At 44.1% G+C, this 23,555-nt stretch overlaps 1 protein-coding gene across 1 annotated transcript in view; it reads left to right on the top strand.

Moving 5' to 3' along the window:
• The window catches only part of LOC141128105 (uroplakin-3b-like), a 51,383-nt gene extending 29,258 nt beyond the window's left edge, over window positions 1-22,125 (top strand). The window contains exons 5-6 of the mRNA XM_073615188.1: window positions 11,467-11,593; window positions 18,510-22,125. Coding sequence (XP_073471289.1) covers window positions 11,467-11,593; window positions 18,510-18,660 — 278 coding nt within the window. The 3' untranslated portion in view covers window positions 18,661-22,125. The remainder of the gene's footprint in view (window positions 1-11,466; window positions 11,594-18,509) is intronic.
• The last annotated feature ends 1,430 nt before the right edge of the window (window positions 22,126-23,555 follow it).

Here is a 23,555-nt window from a genome sequence, read left to right on the forward strand (position 1 = left end):
GCGCCGGGTCACGCATACTCAATGACTGGCGGAGGCAAAAACATGGTATTTTGCCAGCAAGTGTTCGTATGGGACTGGGGGGAGGTCATTTGCCTTCCCCAGGTCTATTAATAGGCTTAGTCTGATTAGAATAGCAGGCAGGCAACTACAGAAAAATGTAATTTGAGTGCCCCCTGCTGTTTCACCATAGGAAAAAAAAAAATTATTTTCTTTCATTTTAAGTATTTTTATTTTTTTGTGTTCTTCAAATACTGTCCTTCTTTTCCTAGCTCTCAATTTTTCAGCTGGCTGCCCCACTTACCCTCCAGCCATGAGTCAGTCACCATTTACACAAGACCCTCATCCCATAAGGTAGGGGACCACCGTACGTGGTAAGTTTGCAGGTTGTTGCAAAAAAAAAAAAGAGTCTCAAGAGTTTCAGCCCCGCACGCTCATGATCTTGTACATCTAGAGCCAGAGAAGAAAGAGACTCCTTTAGGAGAGCACAGGCACCACTCCCATTCCAAAAGGAAGTCAAAAGAGAGGTGGCACGCCTCCTCTTCTCCTGAGAAATACCAGCACCCTAATAAATAGACCTGCTGGGCCTGTGGAGCAGCCCCAATGCCCAACAAGCTAGTGTGCAGGGGCTGCCTGGAATAGTTTGCAGTGGACAGAGAGCAGGAGACTGCACAAGTGTCAACCTTACTGAAGAAGGTGGTGCGAGACTCCATCTCTGAGATCACGTCCATTATCCCAGCCAGACAGCCCATTAGTGGCCCCAGCCAGGAAGCTCTAATAGAGGATCACCCAGGAACCTCAGCAGGTAGTGCTCTTCATTTCAGCGCTACCTCTGCAGAGTCTGCACAACAGGCGGAAGACAGCAGTTCCTCCTCTTCGGTGAGTGATCCGGAACAGCTCGGATTTAGCTTCTCCCTGGTGGATCCATATATCCAGGCAATCAAGCAGACCATTGCATGGGAGGAAGAGGAAGCCCCCAAGAACGCAAAATCCTATCTTCCCTTCCTCCAAAAGCACCAATCCTTCTTTCCTTTCATGGAGGAAATTAAGGTGTCATTAAGCAAGAGTGGCAGAACACTGAGAAAAGGTTCTCATTCAACAGGCTGCATAAGCTCTATCCTCTGCAGGAGGCAGATGTAGACTCTCTTGACTCCCCTCTGGCAGTAGACATGGCAGTTCTCAGGCTGGCCAAGAACATTACCCTCGCAATGGAGGATTCAACCCCCTTTAAAGATTCGATGGACAGGAGGATAGATCTAGATTTAAAGAGAATCTATCAAGTGCCTTGAAGATTTGGGTTAAAAATGTTGAGTCCGCGATAAAAGAGGGGGTTCCAAGAGCTGATATTATTCAGTCTCTAGAAGAACTCGAGGTGTCATCCCATTTCATTGGTGAAGCTGCTATAGACATGATCAAGTGTTCAGCCAGGGCTATGCTACACTCCGTCACAGCTAAAAGGGTCCTATAGTTAAAACCTTGCTGATGCATCATCGAAACAGAATTGGTGCAAGATCCATTTTGACAGCATGGCCTTATTCAGCATTAAGATGGAAACGGCCATTTCAAAAATATGGGGGGGGGGGGGCAAGTCAGGCATACTTCCACAGGACAGGAAACAGAGGTGAGCAAGATAATTTCCTAACCGATCTCATTCCTCCAGGTTCAGGGAGCAGAGAGCCAACAAACAAACCAGAGGGTCAGGTGGCAGATGGAAGAGTACCCAATCTACCTTCCTCAGGGCACACAGGCAAAAAGCCATGAAAATCCCACAGGAGCCTACCAAACCCTTTTGACAGTATACAACCCCAGACATTAGCAGTAGGATCCAGGCTGGCACGTTTTGCGGATGTCTGGGAGGAGAATTGCACAGATCTGTGGGCGAAGGCAACAGTCACCAGGGGCCATTTCTGGCAGTTTCACAGCACCCCTCCTCCGGATCAATTCTCCCCCACCAAGGTCCCGGAGGCTCCACAGAAGGCAGCACTTCTGCTACAATATGTACAAACCTTGCAAGCACAGCAAGCCGTGATACAGGTTCCGTCTTCAGAAAGATATACCGGGTTCTACTCCACCCTGTTCATGGTCCGGAAAAAGGATGGAGGCTGGCGTCCAGTCATAGATCTAAAAAGGCTAAACAGATTTATCCTTCTGGAAATATTCAAGATGCAATCCATCCACACAATCATTCAGGCAGTACAACCAGGCGACTGGGTGCTTTCCTTCGATCTACAGGACGCCTATCTGCATGTCACAATCCTGCCCTCTTTTCAGAGGTATCTCAGGTTTGCCATTGGTCGCACACACCTGCAATTTACCAGCCTGCACTTCGGCATATGCACGTCCCCCAGAACATTTACAAAGGTTCTCGTTGCAGTATTAGCCCCGCTCAGAGTTCAGGGTCTTCGGGTCTATCATTATTTAGACGATCCTTCTATTGGCCAGGGACTGAAGAGAACTCCTGACACACAGGGAGATCCTTATTGACATCTTACAGAAGTTTGGTTGGATGATCAACATCAAGAAGAGCAAGCTTGCCCCAACCCAGCAATTGGTATAACTGGGGGCCAGAGGCGTAACTAGAACCTTCAGGGCCCCGATGCAAAAAACAATGCAGGGCCCCCCTGACCCCCGGACAGGGCTCTTTTCGCCCCCGGTCGCAAGTGGGTGGCTGCATATAAAGAAATAATCGATTTCTCCATCCCCCCCCCCCCCGCTTCTCCTCCTCTCCCTCCCACAGGCATTCAGCGGCTGCAGGAGGAAAATGGAGAGATCAGTTTCTCTATGTCGGTGTTTCTCAATCTTTTTCCAGTCAGGGCACCCCTGAATTACACCCCTAGGTGAATGGGGCTGCATTGCAACCACCCTGCAACTGTGTGCATTGCATGCAGTTGCAGCATAGTGATGGTGCATTTAAGGGGTTAAAACAGGCGGTCAGGAGGCAACATATTGCCTCTTTGCCAGCTGTCAAATGCCTCTGAAAAGCGATCTGAGCATGGATCACTTTTCAGAGGAACAGTATTTTTTTTTTTGCTGTTACTATGAACAAGCCAAAAAAAAAAAATAAAAAATCGGTTCTAATGGGACACATATAGGGGGTCAGGATTAAAAACGCATACATAAAATGTGCATATATACATGTAAACACACATACATACACACACACATATATATATATATATATATATATATATATATATATATAAATGCACATATGCACACACACATAAACCAGTGGCAGCTGGTGCTCAAAATTTTTGGGGGGACGCAAGCAAACTGGAAAATTCTGAAAAAAAAAACACATCAATTGCAGCCTCATTGTGCTCATCAAACGCAGCCACTGTGCCCTCAAACGCAGCCACTGTGCCCATCAAACGCAGCCACTGTGCCCATCAATTGCCACCACCGTGCCTTCAAATGCAGTCACTGTGCCTATCAAACGCAGCCACTGTGCCCATCAATTGCCACCACTGTGCCCTCAAACGTAGTCACTGTGCCTATCAAACGCAGCCACTGTGCCCATCAATTGCCACCACTGTGCCTATCAAACACAGCCACTGTGCCCATCAATTGCCACCACTGTGCCCTCAAACGCAGTCACTGTGCCATCAAACGCAGTCACTGTGCCCATCAAACGCAGCCACTTTGCCCATCAAACGCAGCCACTGTGCCCAACAATTGCCACCATTGTGCCTATCAAACGCAGCCACTGTGCCCATCAAACGCAGCCACTGTGCCATCAAATGCTGCCACTGTGACCCCCCTGCCCGCTTGCAGTCTACCCGGCACTTATCCTGTCTCGGTGGGGCAGCGGGTGAAGGCGACGAGCGGGGTCCTCCATGCGTCTCCTCCCATCCTCTCCTCCTGATAGGCATCCAATAGCGGCGCCTGTCGTTTAAGCCAATCAGGTGACGGGTAACAGACCCGAGCACCTGATTGGTGGAGAGGCGGTTCAGTGTTAAGAAAGCGAATATTCATTCGCTTTTCTAACACACCTGGGTGGACTGTGAGCGCCAAGCATGGCACTCGCAGTTCACGTATTTTGAAGCCTATTAGTGCTTTAAATACACCCCCGCCGGTGTAATTCAGGCGCCCGTCGTCCGAAAAGGGGCCAGGCGCCTGAATAGGGGGGGCAGTGGCGGCCATAGATAGATTCACGCTATGCATGAATCTATCTTTTTGTGATAGAGGGGTGGCTGGAGAGAGGGGCGGCGCACGTGTGCCCTAATGGACGCACCGCCACTGATATAAACACATAGACATACATACACACATACATGCACATATACATACATGCACACGAGCACACGTGCATGCACACACACACACATATACATACATACACACACATATACATACATGCACACACACACATATACATACATGCACATATACATACATACACACATATAAACACACATACATGCACACACACACACACACACACATACAAACAATGCACATACATATAAACACACAGTAGATAAAAAAACGTCAGTCCTTTACCTTAGCTCTTCCTGCCGGGTACTGCACTGTAGGGGGAGACAAAGAGCACAGCACTGTGCTTTCACTTTGTAATCAATGTGACCAGCTCCCCGCACAGTGATGATTACAGCTCGGCTTAGGATTGGGAAGCTTGTCTCCGCTCCTCCTATTGAAGTACTGTATACAGGTGAGGGCCCCCTGCAGCAAGGGGCCCGGTCGCCATGGCAACCTCAGCGACTCCTATAATTCTGCCACTGCTGGGGGCACTCTTCAATATGACCAATGCCTCCGTCTCAGTCCCGCCAGCAAAGGAACAGTCAGGAACAGGGTCCTGAAAGTGGCAACATCCACCCAGCTGTCAGCATCCCAGTGTCTCAGCCTGTTGGGCACCATGTCCTCGTGCATGCCCATGCTCCCTTGGACACATTGGCACATGCGCCAGTTCCAGCAAGGGTTCCTTGCACAGTGGAGGAAACAGTTCCTAACCCAACTGATAACAGTATCTTTCAGCATGAGGAGGAGCCTACAGTGGTGGCTGAAGAAGGAGACCCTGAAGAACTCGCGCCCCCTAGGTCCATTAGACTAGACCATTGTTACAACAGATGCCAGCGAGGTCGGCTGGGGGGCACAGATGGACAACAGGGCGGCAGTTGCTTATATACAATGCCAGGGAGGAACCCACAGCAGCGTCTTGCTGAAGTAGGTAAAGCCCATAATGTCCTGGGCAGAGAATCACGTTCAGACTCTAAGGGTGGTCTATCTCCCTGGGAAGCTGAATCTACAGGCAGACCGTCTCTCTCGCACATTTCCGGACCACAATGAGTGAGCTCTACACCCCCCAGAGTCTTTACCCAACTGGTTCACATGTGGGGCAAACCCAAAATGTATCTTTTTGCTTCTCCCAGCAACTGCAAGCTCCTGAGATTTCTATCCTTGTTCCCGCATCCTAAGACGGAGGGGACAGATGCTCTAGTTGCGCGTTGGAACTGTGCCCTAGCCTACGCCTTTCCCCCGGTTTCTCTAATAATGAGATTCTTCTTGAGTTTGCTGAAGAAGAACCTGATGGTCATGGCGATTCTTCCATTTTGGCCGCGGAGACCCTGGTTTCCATCCATCTCAACGTACAATAGCCAGTACCCCTCCTGGTGTTTCTACGCCTTCTGATTCAGGGAGACTTCCTGCATCCATGCATGTATAGACTGGAGCTGCGAGCATGGCTGTTGAAAGGAGGAAGCTGGAGAGCCTAGGATGTTCTTCTAGGGTAGTCTCTACTCTATTAAGACCTTCCACAAATCAAGTATATGCCAAGGTTTGGTACAAGTTTTCAAATTCCCTGGTGGGACGGGAACTGGATCCTTCTGCACCTCCACTTTCAGCTATCCTAGATTTTCTTCATCAGGATTGGACATGGGTCTTAGCCTGAGCTCACTCAAAGTGCAAGTGTCGGCCATCTCAGCAGTGACAAAAATCAAATGGGCTGAAGACCCGTTAATAGTGCAGTTCCTAAAGGCGGTCATTAAAATCATACCACCTAGGAAGATAGTCTTTCCCCAATGGGATCTGTCTGTGCTGCTGGACTTTCTATCTGGCCATCCTTTTGTTCCGACTGAGCAGTGTTTGTTGTGGGACATTACACAAAAAGCTGTTTTTCTGACGACCATCACTTCAGGCCCTGGGAGCATCAGATAGGCATAATACCTTTTTCCCAGATCAAGTGGAACTTTGTCCAGTAGACCATTTTATGCCAAAAGTAGCCATTACATTTTTTCAAACTTGCCTCTGGGCTTTACCAAACGTCTTGGAAGAAGATTTGGGCAGACTACATGAGCTGAATTTTTCAAGAACCTTAAGGAAATACCTGTCGGCCACCGCTCCCTTCAGGTGCTCGGATAAGCTCTTCATAATCCCTATATTAGGGGCTTTTTTTCAGCGGGAACGCAGGGGGAACGCAGTTCCGGCACCGCCAGCACTGAATGTATGTAATAGCATGGTGTGTGGGGTGTGCTGGAGGGTCTATTGATGTTGTCTGCTGGGGGATCTATTCTCACTGGTGGGGATCTGATTTTGTGTGAGGGTCTATTGTTGCTGATGGGGAATCTATTGTTGCTGGCTGCTGGGAGATCTGTTGTTGCTGCTGGGGGGGGTCTAATGTTGCTTGGGTGAATATTTTGTTACTGGGTGTGATGTTTTGTTGTGGGTGGTTCACTGTTGCTGCAGGGAATATATTGTTGTTGGGGTGGAGTCCATTGTTGTTGGGGGAGTCTATTGTTGTGTGGGGATCTATTGCTGGGATTCTATTGTTGCTGGCTGCAGGGGATCTATTTTCCTGCTTTTCTTTTTATCATTACCATGTTCCATACAAATGATTTAGCACCACAAAATGATACTGGGCTCTGTATTCTCTAAAAGGGGCAGTACTGGTAGGTGGGTGGAATCAAGGGGTGGTGGTCAGAGGTGGGTAGGGGGCAGAGACAAGGGGTGACTCAGACGGGGGGAGTTCCTTCACCTATTCTCAGAGAAAAAAAGCCCTGCCTATATTTACCTTTCATTGTGCTGCTTATGACAGAGCGATGCTTCAGTATGGATGATACTGCTATGGATTGTGTTGTTGCTATGCGTTTAAGGTCTGCTTTTGGGTGCATTGTGTTTAATGATTGCTATGCATTAACCTGTTATGTCTAAATGCCAGAATAAATTCAGTGTTCCGCTTAAGCTACAGTGCCTTACTTAATTGGTTTATTACACTACTATCTGTAATTGCTTCTGTCTAAGGGTTTAACCCTTGCTCACACTAGCAGATAGGTCCATTTGCGGCTTTAATGTCTGCAAATGGAAATGTGGATGGCCACTGATATCATATTATTGTCCTAGCCAGTACTTCCAGGTATTTATTATGACCACAAACCTGCAGCTCATATCTTGAGCCAGGAGCTTACCCAGAGCCCAGCCACGATCAATAAGGTGAGGGTCAGGTAGGTATGCTTTTCTTAAAAAAACAAGAAAAAAAAAGTGCAGGGGCTATACATTCTGCTATATGCTATACATTCAAAGTGCTACCAGAAGGGGCAGACTAAAAGGAAATCACAATAAGGACCATCCTGAGCGGTATAGGGAGTGTGGTTAGCTGACGTGCCCTCCAAGATGCTATGCCAAGTTTCATATCAGGCAGCAGTAAAGGCAGATGTGTTGACTGAAGTGCAAACTGACTGGGTCGACCTCTAGTCGCTAACACTCAGGTACTAAGCTAATCAAACAGCTGAGTTTGTTTAAAGGGTACCTCTGCCTTAAAAGCAGCAGGCCAAGGAGCTTTCATCAGATTGGCCATATGTGTCTTCATGCTAGCAGAGGTCGCAAGATCACCTCTGTAAAGCCCAACTTTTACTGCAGAGTCAGTTAGCCAAGTAATCTTCATGAGACTAGCCAGAAATGCCAGTCTGCCAGAGGATGATGTGATAAGCTTCCCAGAGGCATGTGGGATTATGGATATATGTGGCAATATGAATTTTGGAAATGAAGAAGGTTTGTACTACCGTTAGGGAGTATTATGTGGCCTGCGTTGGAGTTCACTTCAGTAGCCAAGGCTATTTGGTTCTCAGCAGACGAGTGGAAGACAAACTTGGTCAGTAAAACGTCTCTGTGGTGTTTGATCCATGAGTGAAATTAAAGTGACCAGCGAGGAAGTACAACCACTATTGATGCAGTAGGCTGTTCATCCACTATTCTGTGAGGGTTAGTCAAGTCCTTTGGCTTAACCCTCTGACTGCATATACTTCTAAGTCGAACTGAATGTGATTTAAGATGGAATCAGTGATGTCTAGATCAGGGACTAATCACTTAGGCTAGTCACCTAGGCCCAGAATAAAGAGTTGGTGACAGGGCCTGAGAAGAGCTATAGAAGAGGTTGGAAGATCCATAATCGCCACTGATCGCCTAAGCCAAAGTCTGCTCCTCCCGAGGGGCAGCAAAGTTCCTTTTCACTCAAATGTGCCCAGTAGGTGTTATATTGCAGAAATTAATGCAAATTTGGGCAGGAGGCTCAGGATCAGTGGGGCCTGTGCAGCACTTGTCTTTGTGATGTGATCTGCAACAAAACCTTGGGACAACAACGGAAGATTCCTGGTGTGCTGGTTTATATGTACTTTGTGCAGTAAGGAAGTCAATGGAATTTCTAACCACTCTTCCAACTCCTCTAATTCCCACTATGGTTCTTCAGAGCAATCAAGGCTTTAAGCAAATTTTAGCAAATCTTGTCCAAAAGGAACCATCCATATCTTTAGGCAAGATATGGAACGAAGGGTCCAGATACAAAAACTTCATATGGAGTCATTGAGAGCAATCACTTAAACCATCAGATAAAGCAGCTGCAGTTTCTCTAGATCTAGCTGATGTGTACATACACACTTTGGTACACCCAGGCTTCTGAGAGTTTCACTTCAGGGTTCACTCAACAACCTTTGACCTTTCCACATACTCAAGACATTTTTCCAGAACATTGCTTCCAGTAGTGGCCATCTTGCGAAAGCAAGGGCTGCAGGTTCCCTAGCCGGACAACAGCTGCGGGTGCTCAACATCCTCCAGGTCCTGGCAAATTCTGATTTAGGCTCAGATCAAATTTGGACATTTCATCAACTGGGGAAGGCCAACTAATCTCATTATAATAATGACATTTTAGACACTCAGGAGAATACTGTAGAGTTGCCCTCACAGAGCTTCTTATGTGGAGGCAAGTCCTAGCTGTATCCCATGGTCTCAAATGGTCAAGAAGTAGTCTGCAGTAATCCATGCAGTCAGTTGGACGCACTGGAAGATTGAGAACATCATTATCTGGCCTTCTAAGGTAATGGAAGATTTTCTTGCTATTCCAGGGAAGATTACTCCACATATGTGACAAGTCCCATTGATGGTGGCTAAGGATAATTAACCTAGTCAACTTTCATCAGCTTCCAGGCATCCCAATCATCAAAGTCTATTCACTTTCTTGGTATTCACCTCCATGTCCAAACTGAAATGTCTGCGTCACCACAAGCTGGAGTAATGGACTCTATCTGGAAGAAATACATGGAAGTGGCCCTTTTCCGGGAAGGTCAGACAGTGGCCTCTACAGGCATGGCCATATCAGAAGACTTTTCACTGTTCATTAGGACAATGGCATTACCTTGGGTCAGAGTAGCCTAAGGGGCTTATAGGACGAAGATGAATTCATCAATCAAGTGCAGAGCTCACTTTATCAGATGGGTGGCGTGCTCATGGGCAAAATTCGGAGGTCCAGAATTTTACAGGATACCAACTAGGTTCATATACTACACACCATTTTTTGCCTATTGCAAAGTCATTCAAGCAACATTGGAAACAGGGGAGTTGACTTCAGTTCTAAATGAATCTAATGATATGTTGATTCAAACGCTTCAGCATGGCCCTCCCTTATGGGTTTTGTTGGCGTGCCACATCACATTCATGTATGCTGTCATACTTGTGTCAGGAAAATGGAAAATTGTATACTTACCTAACAGTAATTTTCCTTTCCTGATACATAAGCATGACAGCATATAGGTCCCTCCCTTGCGGGTTTCACATTTAAGTATAGTTACGAGTATGCCGCCTGGGGGGAGGCGACTCGTTTATATAGTATAACCAGTCCTGATTGGATGAGGGACGGAGCCTATCCCATCTGTGTATTCTGTCATGCTTTTGTATCAGGAAAGGTAAGTATACAATTTCTCGTTATATTGCAGCTTACCAATTCGTATATATGATGGCTGCATTACTTTTCATTTCAGGCTTTCTTTTATTTTCATCTATTGATCTGGCTAGTCTGTTGTGTTTCAACAGAACATGTTCCCCTGCAGATGTAGCAGTTAGGCTCCAATGCGCACTTGGCTTCAACAAAAATGCCAGTTTCCTTGGCAGAAAAAAATGCTCATATAGAGCGTTTTTGTACACAGGCTGGGTTCACAATCATGCGAATTGGATGCAGATTTCCCGCATCCAATTCACATGACAGGAGATTGGGACCGGCTCTCAATGGAACCGGTTTACACATCTCCGGAGCGGCTGCGGACCGGATTGCACAGGGGCTCTGGGCGTCTTTGGCTTTGTTTCAGGTCTAAATTCGGGCCTGATTTGTCCCTGAAACAGAGAACAGGGTCGCACTGGACCCCTGCTGTGAGCCACATCCGTAATAAGTGTGAACCCAGCCTAAACGAGTTTAGGAGAGTTTAGCATTTTTTTCTGCCAGAAAGCTCCAATCAGAAACGCAGACCAGAAGGGTTTTTTTTTCTGCCTCTAAACGTTGAGCTCAAAATATGCCTCTAATTGTCCTAATGTGCATGAACACATAGGATAGTATTGAACTGCTTCTACATTCAGAACATAAAACTCATGTAGAAGCAACAATTTTTAAGCCAGAGGAGTGTTCAGAAAAACCATTTACAATTGACAGAGGTGCTTACAATGATCACCTTTTATTTATGTGAAAACTTATTTCTCAAAAGGGAAAAAACTGTTGCAGTAACTGCTTGTATAATTGCAGTGTGAGATTGATGGCATTTGGCTTCACTCCACTTGCCTTCTTCTAGTACAACTAACAATCCCCTCCCTCCAGACTGACAGTGCTGCTGTCCAAATGTGCTCCTTCATCCAGAGTGGAGGGGGGATCCAATACAGGGGATGTGTTACTGGCCAGATCAGCAGATGAAAACAGAAAGCAAAAAAGAAAACTAATATGACTATATAGACCTCATTGTTCCTGCTAAATTCTCATAAATTATATGGTGGCCCTGATTCAGATCTGGAGAGAAGCTGGAGTTGTTGTCCATCAGTCAAATACCTTATTTTATTTAAAAAAATGAAACCTGAACCATAAACAGTTTTTCTATGAAAAACAACTCCAGATATGAGAAACTTTTTTCCAGGTTTCAAGAATAGGCCCAAATTACTTTACTTGGATAATTTCTTCATAAAAATATCTGATTTCTTTTTTTTTTCCAGAGACAGATTTTCCGTATACAGTTGAACCTGATGGCCGAAGTGGAGGAATGATTGTGCTAACTTCCATACTTTCTGTTTTACTAGCTATTTTGGCAATAGGCTTAATTGCTGCTTTAGCTATTGGAAGGTAAGAAAACATATTAATGTCTAACCATCCTTTAAATATATTATATTATGTGAGACATGAGATGATCATTAACGATCCAGCTAACCTGGCCAGTTCAAGAACAGTAGTATGTCTGTGGGCACCCTTGTACTAGCACAGGAACGTATACATTGTCAGTGCCTTATGTTTATTGTAGAAATGGTTTAACATGTCCCTGTCCCCTTGCCGACCCTGGAAATTAACAGGTATTATACTCGCCTGTCTGACAGCCCATGTCCCTTCTCTTACCTCCACTCTGGTACTACAATTCCAGTCATATTTCAGTGAGCATTCAATACTTTCAGAGTTTTGGATACCTGAGTCTCTCCTCATGTGCTGTAGTTCTTTCCTCCAAACCCCAACATCGCCACAGAAGTCAACAGTGTTGTGGGGCTGAAGAATAGAGTCATGTCATGCAGTGGGAGGCTTCCAGAAGTATTGAATGCCGAGGAGTCTTCTCGTTCATAGTTGTTGGGGAGGCAAGTGCTCTATGACTAGCTTAAAAATCCAGTGGAAATGTTATCAGCTATCATGCAGTCAGTCTGCATTAACAGTAATAAGAGTGGACTTCTTTTTTATTCTAACAGTCCTATTTGTTGCATAAGAGTAAAGCCCAGTACATACTTCATGTTTTTTTTACACTCAACCCAGCAGTCTGAATGACAAAAACATGACAGATCGCTGTACTATGATGTTGTGCTGATACCTATACACTATAGAAGATTTGTGGACAAGTTGGAGGATTTTGTCCATCTGTTGGGTCCTAAAAGTCATGCCTAGGTCAGATTCCCAGTGGTGTATAAACGCTGGAGAGGATTTGTCAGAGGATGCGGTCAGTAAGTCATAAAGGAGTAAAAACATATGTCTAGATGGTTCCCTTTTCTGACAGATTGCTTCATGGGACATAAAAGTATGCGGGAAATAATCAGATTTCCCAAAACTCTGTAGATTGTGTATAAGCTGAATAGTTTTCCAACTGTCCAGAGGCGGGTCAGAGCATATAGACAGGTCAGCATGAGGGGGAAATCATCTGTGTGACCAAAAGTCTACCACTCGGAATTTCCCTGACGTACTAAGGCGTCTGAGATTCTTATTGGTAAAGCCTGGTTTAAAGTCCAAGTTTACGGGCGTGGCCTGGATGGGCATGTGAGCAGTCGCACTTCATGGAGCTCCCGCTATTGATCCCCCCGGTGATCCTGATCCCGCACCACACCAGAGCCGCCAATCATTCCAGAGATGCAGCCCTATCTGATAGGCGGCCACAGAGGAAAATTCGGCACTTACCGGAGCCCATGATGACCCGCAAAGATGAGAAAGATGCCGCAGCAGCGGCAGCCATGGAGGCCCAAGATGGCGCCGGCTCCCCTCAGCCCCAGAGAATGGCGCGCGGAGCTGATAAAGCACAGGAGTCGGGTGGCAAGTCACTTAAAGCCCAGAAACAGCAGGGGAAGGAGCAGCCCAGAGACGTGTTGTATTACACTCAAAAGCTGCAGGGCCCTGGTTGCTCCTTTCCCCCTTCACAACAAACGCCTGCACATAGGTCTCATAGGCAAAATGGCATTAGATGATACACTGCCCTTCTAGAGCTCTCCTGTTCTTACCCCAGACATATTTGATGAACTGCAAGAAGAGACACAACAGCCCACACTGATTGAAATCTTACGTGCTGTGCAGAGATGCACAGTATCTGTTGATGGCTTGAAGATGCAGTTTGGGGGTCTCACAGAGACAGTATCCCTCATGAGACAGGACCTCCAGAAGATAAGAGAGAGGACCACGGCTGTGGGTGGTAGGATTAGTGAGATGGAGGAATTGCTGCCCCCCCTCACCAGAGATGCCAGAGCTGCACTACAACAATCAGCGCAGGCGAACGCCAAAACTGATGACATTGAGAACCGCTTAAGAAGGAACAATGTCTGAATTGTGGGTCTCCCGGAGAGGGTGGAAGGCAGGGACCCTACTGCCTTTACAGAAACATGGCTCCAAGAAATATTCGGTAAGGAGGCCTTCACTGCGTTGTTCTCGGTGGAAAGGGCGCACCGCACACCTCCTAGACCCCTTCCCCCGGGCAACCCGCCAAGATCCATTATTATACAGATTATACTTCGACTGGCTAGGGAAAGGGGTACAGTGCAATATAACGGAACCAAAATATCATTCTATCCCGACTTCTCGGCTGAAGTGCAGCGAAAAAGGGCCACATTTGCTGAGGTGAAGAAGAGCCTACAGAGACGCCAAGTCACATATGCAATGCTGTACCCGGCCAAGCTACGTGTCACGGCCAGAGGCCAGGCCACCTTCTTCGACACAGATGCAGCGGAGTGGCTGGACCGCAATGAACAGGATCTGAGGAGACGCAGAGACGCAGATATGGGAGATTGATGTCCGGTAATCCACGCTACAGAGTCGGTATGTTACTTGCAGACATGTTTGGTCTAACATCTACAGAGCGGGACTTTGCACATTTTTTCATAACTAGCGTTTGACAGGGGTTCTGAAAGTAGAAGTTTCACCACGCTGGACCCCGAGCTGCTGTAGGGGAGCTACTCCCACAGAGATTCCTGTAGTTACATTGAGTCCCAGTTGAGGGGACGTGTTACTTGGTGCCCAGTTGGCACATATTCCCTGACAGACTTTGGGAATGAGGCTTGCGAGAGGCGACTTGCCCTCGCCCCACGCGGGGCTGCTGCACGCACCCGACAGATCCATTCAGGACAGTTCAGGCCATTCTTAATGTTCACACTGGTACGGTATGCACCGAGCTTACTATTTTTGCCTGCCCACCAACGAAACGAGTTGCCCTGCCTGCTCCTGTTTGCCCACTTTCTGAGTGAACTATGCCCCCGTGATGACCCTGCTGTCCCCTTTTCGTTGGCCCAGCATATGGCGCTGCGGCACATGGATACCAGATGCACTGATTTTACCCACCTTCCATGGCTACCACTCCGATTGTGACTTGAATGTCCGTGGGGTCCATGACCCATTGAAACGCACTATGATCAACTCCTGTTTGAAAAAATTTCATCTGGCTATAGTGGGCCTCCAAGAGACCCACCTCTCAAAGGATACAGTGGGTTCCCTGCGGTTTTCCTGGGTGGGCAAGGCGTACTACTCCACTCACACTACTTATTCACGTGGTGTGAGTGTACTGGTGCATAAATCCTTGGCCTACCAGGAAATGGATGCAGTTATGGATTCACTCGGGAGATATGTTTTTCTGTATTGCAAGGTTTTTACTGTGACTGTGATATTTGCCTTTGTGTATATACCTCCCCCTTTTTCTAGGGAAATTTTACAGCTTCTCCTGTCATACCTGGTCGACAAACCTGATGTTCCCATTATGATTATGGGGGATTTCAATAGCTGCCTGGATCCCAGAATGGATAGACATCCATTGTTACAGTATTGGTGAGATCGGAGGGGAGAGGTCGGAAGAGTGAAACACAGATTGAGCTACTATGGGTCGGTCCATATCTCGAATGGAGGCTGGGAAGTCAGCCAGGGCAGGTCCCAGAGAGGGATGGAGGTATCCTCTCCCTCCATGGCTACCCAATTCTTTGAACTCTAGCCTTGGGGCGAGTTAAGAACTCAAATTTTAACCTGGGCAGCTTTTGGGACCATAGATTCCGGAAACGTGGAGTGCATTAGTTGGAGGAAAGTTATGGGCACGTGCACAGGCAAAGCCTGGAACAGATAGGATCCGTGGAAGTATGGTCTTTTTCAGGGAGCTGCAATGTTCGAACCATGTTAACATCGGTGTAAGCCATTGTTTCAGGTCCCTATTGGTATTTTGAAGTTTAGGTACTAAATTCGCCTGGTAGAGATCTGCAATATCCTTAGTAATCTTGGTGCCCAAGTACATGATTACTTGTTCTGCCCAGTGAAAAGAAAACTGGTCATGGAGACAAGACGTTGCAGGTCTCGAGGACGAACCTCATGTTGAGTGCTGCCAATTTAGCAAGATTTATTTCAAAATAAGAGAGCTCCCCATGGGTACGCAACACCCTCAGAATGTTGGGCAGAGTTGTGCTCAGGTCCGTTACATAGAATATTAAGTCGTCCGCGAAGGCCGCAATTTTGTGATGGCCCGAGGGTTTGATATAGCCGGTAATATCGTGGTTACTTTGGACTGAGCAGAGGAAGGGTTCCACAGAAGCGATAAAGACTAACCTAAGAGAGGGAAGCCCTGTCTTGTACCGCTGGCAATCTAAAGAACTTGGACTGCGTCTCGTTCACCCTTACTGACGCCAAGGGGTTTGAGTAGAGGATCCACCATTGCATGTGGAGTCTAGGCCTATATGTTGCAGGGTGGCCTACATGTGAAGGCCAGACCACCCTATCAAAGGCCTTCTCTGTGTTGGCTGAGAGCAATAGAAAGAGGAACTTTGAGGACTGGGCCGCATAGATAAGATTGAGAATCTTGGTGGTGTTCTCCCTGTACATTCAATTTTAAAGCGAACCCCTGGACATAAAAATTAAAGAGGCAATTAAATTTCAAAACAGGTACATTGGTGCGACTGTGCCAAACTATTGGTATTTGAAGCCCCCTATCATAGTGGTGGGCAAAACTTGGGATTTGGGAGGTTGAAGTGGGAGGGCTAAACCATAGTAGCTTTGTCACTCTATGCACAACAGCATACCCTGGGTTCTGAGAACTTTTATGGTACTTTTATCTGAAAGTGCAAGTTATATGCAGGTTCCTGATATTTTGTATCAAAGTGCACATTCATCATTTGGAAAGGCAACATAACTGGGCTAAGAAAAATATGCACTCCCAGAGAGACAAATATGGAGTTCACAGCATTCCAAAAAGTTTTAGATAGGTTTGTAACATACTAATTCTATACCATGCTATAACAGTCACGTCAAGAGTATGGTGTTTCCTTTCTTTAATGTCTCAAATCTGCTGTTTTCCCTGTCAGTTTACTTCTTTGGCTTAATTGGTATATGTTTGTCACTATTTATGGGATGCTACCAATCAGTACTGCTGCAGCCTGAGCCTGTTATACTTCAGCCCCCGTCTGCTCTTGGGCCTGGGCTAGGTCCTTCTGCTTTTATTCTAATCAGACGTTTATTGACTTTAACTTCTGATCACTTTCTTGCCTCTATTTGTCGTGTTTCTGATTCTCTGTTTTTATGGGTATTACAGATTTCACCTTTTTTTTTGTCTACTGTGCAATGCCACTATATTTGTTCCTGTCCATTTGTACTTTCAACGGCTCTGTTGAAATTAGTCCCTGCAATTTGATGAGAGTAAATTTTCACCATATGGCCATGATGTATATTTCTGCTTATCTTCCCTGATCCTGCCCTTTATTTCTGCTTTGTTCCTATCATCAACTTCTTTTAATTCAGGTATCCCCAAAACCCCTAAAAATGGCCTGTGCCAACCCATTTCAAATTGAACTAAATATGATTTTCAGATTATGCATACCATTTATACACCAATGTGCAAAGACCAGCAGTTGGTGACTGCAGGCAGTCAGAACAACAAAAGGCCCATCTGCAGAGAATTCTGATTTAGAGAATGATCTTTCTCTGAACTGAAAATATGATTTTTCTGATAATTACCAGAAGGGCTCAGTTTTACAAATTCAGTAAAGTGAATACACATTCTGTAACTAGACACCAAGAACAAAACTGATAGTGATGATCCAAAATTGGATTATTTTGATTCTAATGAGTTGATTTAAGCCCACAAAACAGAACTCCATAAGCAATGCTTCAGTATAATTGTCAACATAAGAACATATACATTAACAGGTAAATTTTGCACCTTACAGGTACTTATTTATTCTGATGTATCTGTGGCTTATTTTATTAGCAATATTGTATCATTTGGGTGCTTACTCAGCAACATTTGTGCAGAAATTCAAGAAGAGTGGAATGGAAGTGAAACTCTGTCCGTTGAAGAAACATCAAGAATGGCAAATCATCAGCAACAAAATGAGATGTGAATGCTCTTACCGGAACAGGTGGACTCCAATGTCAGTGACACAGAGTCAAGCAGGCAGTGTGCCACAAACGGCAGATGTATGGAACTCAAGATGGTTCAGACCTCTAGGATGGGATCCAGGGGAACCGTGGGTAGCCTCCAAGCCGACCTCCAATCCAAAGACCATCAAAGCTGGATCTTGATGATAGGTTCAAAAGGACAGCACACCCACTCACATCCGGATGGTATGTGGAAAAAGAAATTGCGGGTAGTTAGAGCGATCAGGCAGCCATGTAACTCCAGCCGACCAGGTGCAGGCGATGCGGTGCTAGAAGTGTCCTAAATTATGAGCTGGCTTTATCTTTATAGCCATGATCCCCTGCTCTCTTGCTGTATCTTGTAGTCTGTCTTTGGTGTGAGAAGTTCGTTCTGTCAGCCAGCCTGCTTGACTCTGTGTCGCTGACATTGGAGACCACCTGTTCCGGTAAGAGCATTCACATCTCATTTTGTTGCTGATGATTTCCCATTCTTGATGTTTCTTCAACGAACAGAGTTTCACTTCCATTCCACTCTTCTTGAATTTCCATCATCTGGTGTTGGACGTTTCAGTCTTTGTATTACACTGCTGGTCACGTTGGATATTATTGCATACCTTTTCACATTATTATTTAGTGTTAGAGGTTCACTTTTGGTTAACTACCATTGCTCACAGATGGACTTTTGAGTTGTCCCATTATTACTGTTACTTTATGCATTATTTCACACATATTACGATATTTGTATACACTGGTTAGCGCTACATCATTCACTATTTTGATCCCTTTATGTTTGTCACATTTTTATGTAGCTGCTTTTTTCATGTTTCTTTGGGGTTAGCGCAGTAATTACCCCCATTTTCATAACATTTGTGTAGGTATGTTGTTTTCAGTACCATAACAATCTTTTTTTTTTTATTTTAATTAGTCGGGACATTTGTTGGAAACAAACACTGAACTACAATGTAGGTGTATATGAAAATTTTGGTAATTTAACCCATGGCAGTTACAGAACACATTATGAGCATTTCACCTCTTCAACTTTTCGTGGCAGAAAACCACTTTCTGAGGACATGTAAACAAAAAATGTTTCTCTATAACTATGCAGTATATGTATGTGTTTTGTCACTGTATACTGATTTCAGTCTGTTATGTACATAGAAATGAGAATGAATGTATGCAAAAGTAATTAAAGTATAACTAAAGACAAAACTTTTTTTTAGTGTTGGATAGAGCGGAGAGGGATTGGAACCCCTAGCCATATAATAATCAAATTAAAATATTCTGACACAGAACATTGGTGCTTGACTGACATCACCTCCACTGCATTTAACGTGTGATATGCACTAAGGCTCGATTCACATCAATACATGTTGCTTTTGAGCGTTTCTGCAGTGTTTTTTGTGGTGCTTGCTGCGTTTTTGAACAGCGTTTTTACAGCGTTTTTGCCGCGTTTTGCGTTTTTTTTTTTTTTTTTTTTTTTTACAGTTTTTTTTTAGACTGTATACAGTCTAAAAAAAAAAAAAAAAACACAAAACGCGTCAAAAACGTCACAAAAACGCTGTAAAAACGCTGTACTTGCGTTTTTGATGCTGGTCCATTGAATTCAATTACATGCAAAACGCTGCATTTTGCATGAAAAAAGTCCCTGACCCTTTCCAAAAACGCAGAGGTACAAAAATGCATTGATGTGAACATGTTCCAGAGAAACCCATGTTAAAAAATTCCCATGCATTTCTGCAAAATGCAAAATGCATAAAAAAACGTGTTAGTGTGAATGGAGCCTAAATGAGTTGATTTGTTTTGACATTCATTTTTTAATGCATTGTGTAGATGTGCATTTTGTTTTCATGACAGAAGCCAAAATACTTGATGCGTTGTAATGAGATGAGCTGTGTTTTAAATGCAGCATGGTAAATTTTCAACCACCATTCAGCAATGCCACCTGCAATATTTATATCACTTTAGATTTGATTAGGCTTTCTAGATAGAGAATTGCAATTATGAGATTGTGTGATCTCTCACAACTGTGAGATTGAGTTATCTCTTACAATTGCACAATACCACAATTTTATGCAGTGCAAGGCAAATAGGCCCATACACACTACAATCCAGTGTGCTTCAACACGTGTTCTCGTGCGTTGTGGTATATTGTGTTAGACAGTCCATTAATACACAGGAGACTGGTCCTGCTCTGCTTTTCAAAATGTAGCACACTACAACACACAGAGCATTTGTTTCTGTGCATTGTGGTGCACTGTCTGCAGTGCACTGTATATGTGCTTTGGGATTGACAATAAATGGCAACACAGAGCAACACACGCATATGCAGTGCATTGCATTACCCAAACCTCACATTATAACGCTTGTTATGATGTGTGTTAATGCACATTGTGATATGAATGAGTGCTTGGTGTTTAATCCCCTCTATAGAATTGACTGGGAGATTGGTCATCACTTTTTGATTACCAAGATTTTGGACAATTTACTGCAGTTCAAGTTAGGGCTGTATTAGTGATTTTAGTCTTGCAGCTCTACAACTTTGATTTTATGTTATTGATCATCATATTTGTATCAAAAGTTATTCATAAAATGATGTGTTTTTTTTTTTTTTTTTTTTATATATATACCTATGGTATTGATCTCAGAAGGCTAAGGCTACACTGCCTGTTTATAGTTGCGTTGTACAAAATAAAACCTCATGCAATCATTTACTTTCTTTGCATTGTACTGGGTTCAGTATAAGTGCTCTTAAATGAATCCGGAAAAAAACATAACTAAGCAATCAATCTGCCAGATTGTATAAAGCCACACAATTTTTTTCATACAGCAGAAAGTATTAACAATCATTCCTCTGCCCTTCTCCCCCAATTTCTGAATAGGAATCAATAACTTGCTCAACACCTATGTTCATTCATATATTACTGTATATCCCTGCAACATGAATCTCATGGTGCTGATCTTTTAAAAATGACCCCAAAAAATTTCCTGCAGTAGCACAAAATAACAGTGGAATTAAAATAATTGAATGTTTAACCCAGTCTATTCATACAAAATCCAAACTCAGATGGTAGATTGGACAGCAAGAAAACCCTGGAAATGTTAAGGTAAAATCAACCTTTGGCAGTTGTCACTGAGAGAGCTGTTCTGATTGGAAGATCTTCTTTCTTGTCTGCATAGGTGTGCACAGCCTATTGCATTAGGGTGAGCACCTCAAAGCTCAAACACAGCCTTTCTCTGCAGCCTCAGCAGCACTACACAGTGAATGCACAGTGAATGCACAGTGAATGCACAGTGAATGCACAGTGAGTGCTCTGCGCTTCCTGTTCATTCACAAACTGAAGCATAGTAACCATAGTTTACTATGCTTCGGCTACGAATGGACACAGTCAATGAGTGTGTTCATTTAGAAAAGGAAGAAGCCATTAAATTACATATATACTAGCCCCTTTCCATACTCTCCATTATGAGAGCGCAAGGCAGGGGGAAGCCCAGGCAATAGGGGGAATTGGCACCGCACACAGTGATTAGGGTGTGCCCAGGCACACCTGGCACACGCCTATGCTTTTATGACAACTGTAAGAGTTTTTATGACTGTTGGGGAAGGAGTGGGGGGGAGGAGTCCTCAGGTGTGTGTCACATGTTCCAAGTGTGATGAGAGACAAAAACATTTAAGGAGCAAGTGTCCGAATAAATCCTTCAATTTGAAATTTTCAGAAGCAAGCCAACACATTTCAATGGTATGATGTGATGTCACACCTCCTTCAGGTGCCTCCTGCTGGTTGATGCTGTCAGTGGAACTTTAGAAGTATATTTTCTGTATATAGAAAACTCCAAACAGTGTGCTAGCATGCAGGAGTATGCAGAGTGGAAAACGCTATAACTCAGGGCTGTGCATCAAACTAAAATTTAACCAGAACTGATGCACAACCAGGATTTCCTGAGAAAACCCATTACAAAAGTATGATTGATTGACTACATAAATCAACCCAGAAGAAGAGAGCGCAATTCTATTCCTTACCTGAATGCATACCCCTACCCTATAAAATGAGTCCTTAATGCCACCCAACCGTAAATCCTTTACCTGTTCAATAATGTTTAATTTCCCACCCCCAACCCTAACTGTCACACTTTTAACATTTAATCTGCCTCACAGAACTATTTATTTTTAAAGTGAACCCTTAACCCCCCCCCCAAACACCTAACCCCTATTTTGCTGCATACTCTCGTTGCATCAGGAGCCACCGTGCTGAAAGAATGTAGGGCCTATTGCAAAAACATGCAGAATCAAAGATCCAGGGATCTGAAGACACTGCTTTGCAGTTAAGTTTATTCTCTGTCATATTATACAAACTCTAGGGTTTTATAATATGACATGTTGTTTTTAAGCCTTCTTTAGGCTAGGTGTATGTAGGAGAGGTTTTATTCTCTTGTCAACGTGAATATTTGTGAGATTCAATTTTTTTTTATGTACTTTATTTATGAAAATTTTTAAAGACATTGCCATGTAAAACAAACAATAAAGATTATATATCAAAACTAAATGCTTCCATTTGTATTTAGTGACTGCATGCATTTACACTCATACAATAGTCTTCTCACAACCCTCTATCTGGCGTATTCCATATAGTTTTGGTCACCAATTCTCAGGAAGGATGTGCCGGAGGTGGAGAGAGTCCAGAGAAGGGCAACTAAATGAAAAGGGGACTGGAGCACTTAAAGTACGAGGAACGACTACAAACATTAAGTTTGAGAACAGATATGATAGTGATATACAAATACTTCAATGGTGATCCCAGCGTAGGTAGGAAACTATTCAATCTCAGGGAGTGTAAGAGGACACGAGGCTACACAATGGATTGGAGGAGAAACGGTTTAACCACAAAGTGATACTAAAGCCTCGTTTGTTATTTTTGAACAAAAAAAAAATGTTATACTTACCTGCCCTGTGCAGTGGTTTTGCAAAGAGCAGCCTTGATCCTACTCTTCTCGGGTTCTTCGCCGATGCTCCAAAAATTTTAAGAAAAAAAAACTTTTTACTTTCTGCTGTAAAACATATATAAAAAAAAATAAAAAAGAATACAGGGCAATCTTAAAAGAAAACCCGTTAGAGTCTGCAAAAGACTTGAGACTGGGGTGGAGGTTCACCTTCCAGCAGGACAACGACCCTAAATGTACAGCCAGAGCTACAATGGAATGGTTTGGAACAAAGCATCTTCATTAGACATGTGCAGTTTGTTTCGTACGAATCAAAAATTCATACGAATTTCCAAAAATGTGTTCATTCGGAAGCATCCGAAATACAAATTTCTATGCTTCCAAATTGTATACGAAATACAAAATTTCGTTGACGAATTTTGGATCTAAATTCCGTTACAACGGAAACGTGACTGGTGTTTTGTTGACCAATCAGAGGTTTTCTTCTGCTGCTGAGTGAGGGTTGGGAAAATTACCTTTTCTAATATTCATTCAAAATGGTGGTAGCTACAATTTTTTTTAAGTCACATGGTATTAGTGCAACGGTTTATCAAATGCATATTTTCAGTATAAAATACACTAAGGAATTTTAGTGCACACAAACAATGATATACTGTATTGGGAGTAAAGAAATGGACCTCACTACCCCTTATATACTTCTCAACCAGTGCTCTAAAGTGCAATTTGTGCAATGTCACAACAGCTGCTGTATGATACTCAAAAAGGTGCCCTGTGCTTAATACACAAACCAAATTCATTGATATAGGTGTAACAGTACAACCATACGAATGGTCAATAGACCTGCGTAACAAGGTAATGAAACTTTACAAAGATGGAAAAGGATATAAAAAGATATACAAAGCCTTGAATATGCCAGTCAGTACTGTTCAATCACTTATTAAGAAGTTGAAAGTTAGGGGCTCTTTTAATACCAAGCCAAGGCCAGGTAGACCAAGAAAGACTGCAGCCCCAACTGGCGAAAGAATTGCTCAGGATA

The sequence above is a fragment of the Aquarana catesbeiana genome, linkage group LG02 (genome assembly GCF_042186555.1).
Source record: "Aquarana catesbeiana isolate 2022-GZ linkage group LG02, ASM4218655v1, whole genome shotgun sequence".
Classification (NCBI taxonomy): Eukaryota; Metazoa; Chordata; class Amphibia; order Anura; family Ranidae; genus Aquarana; species Aquarana catesbeiana.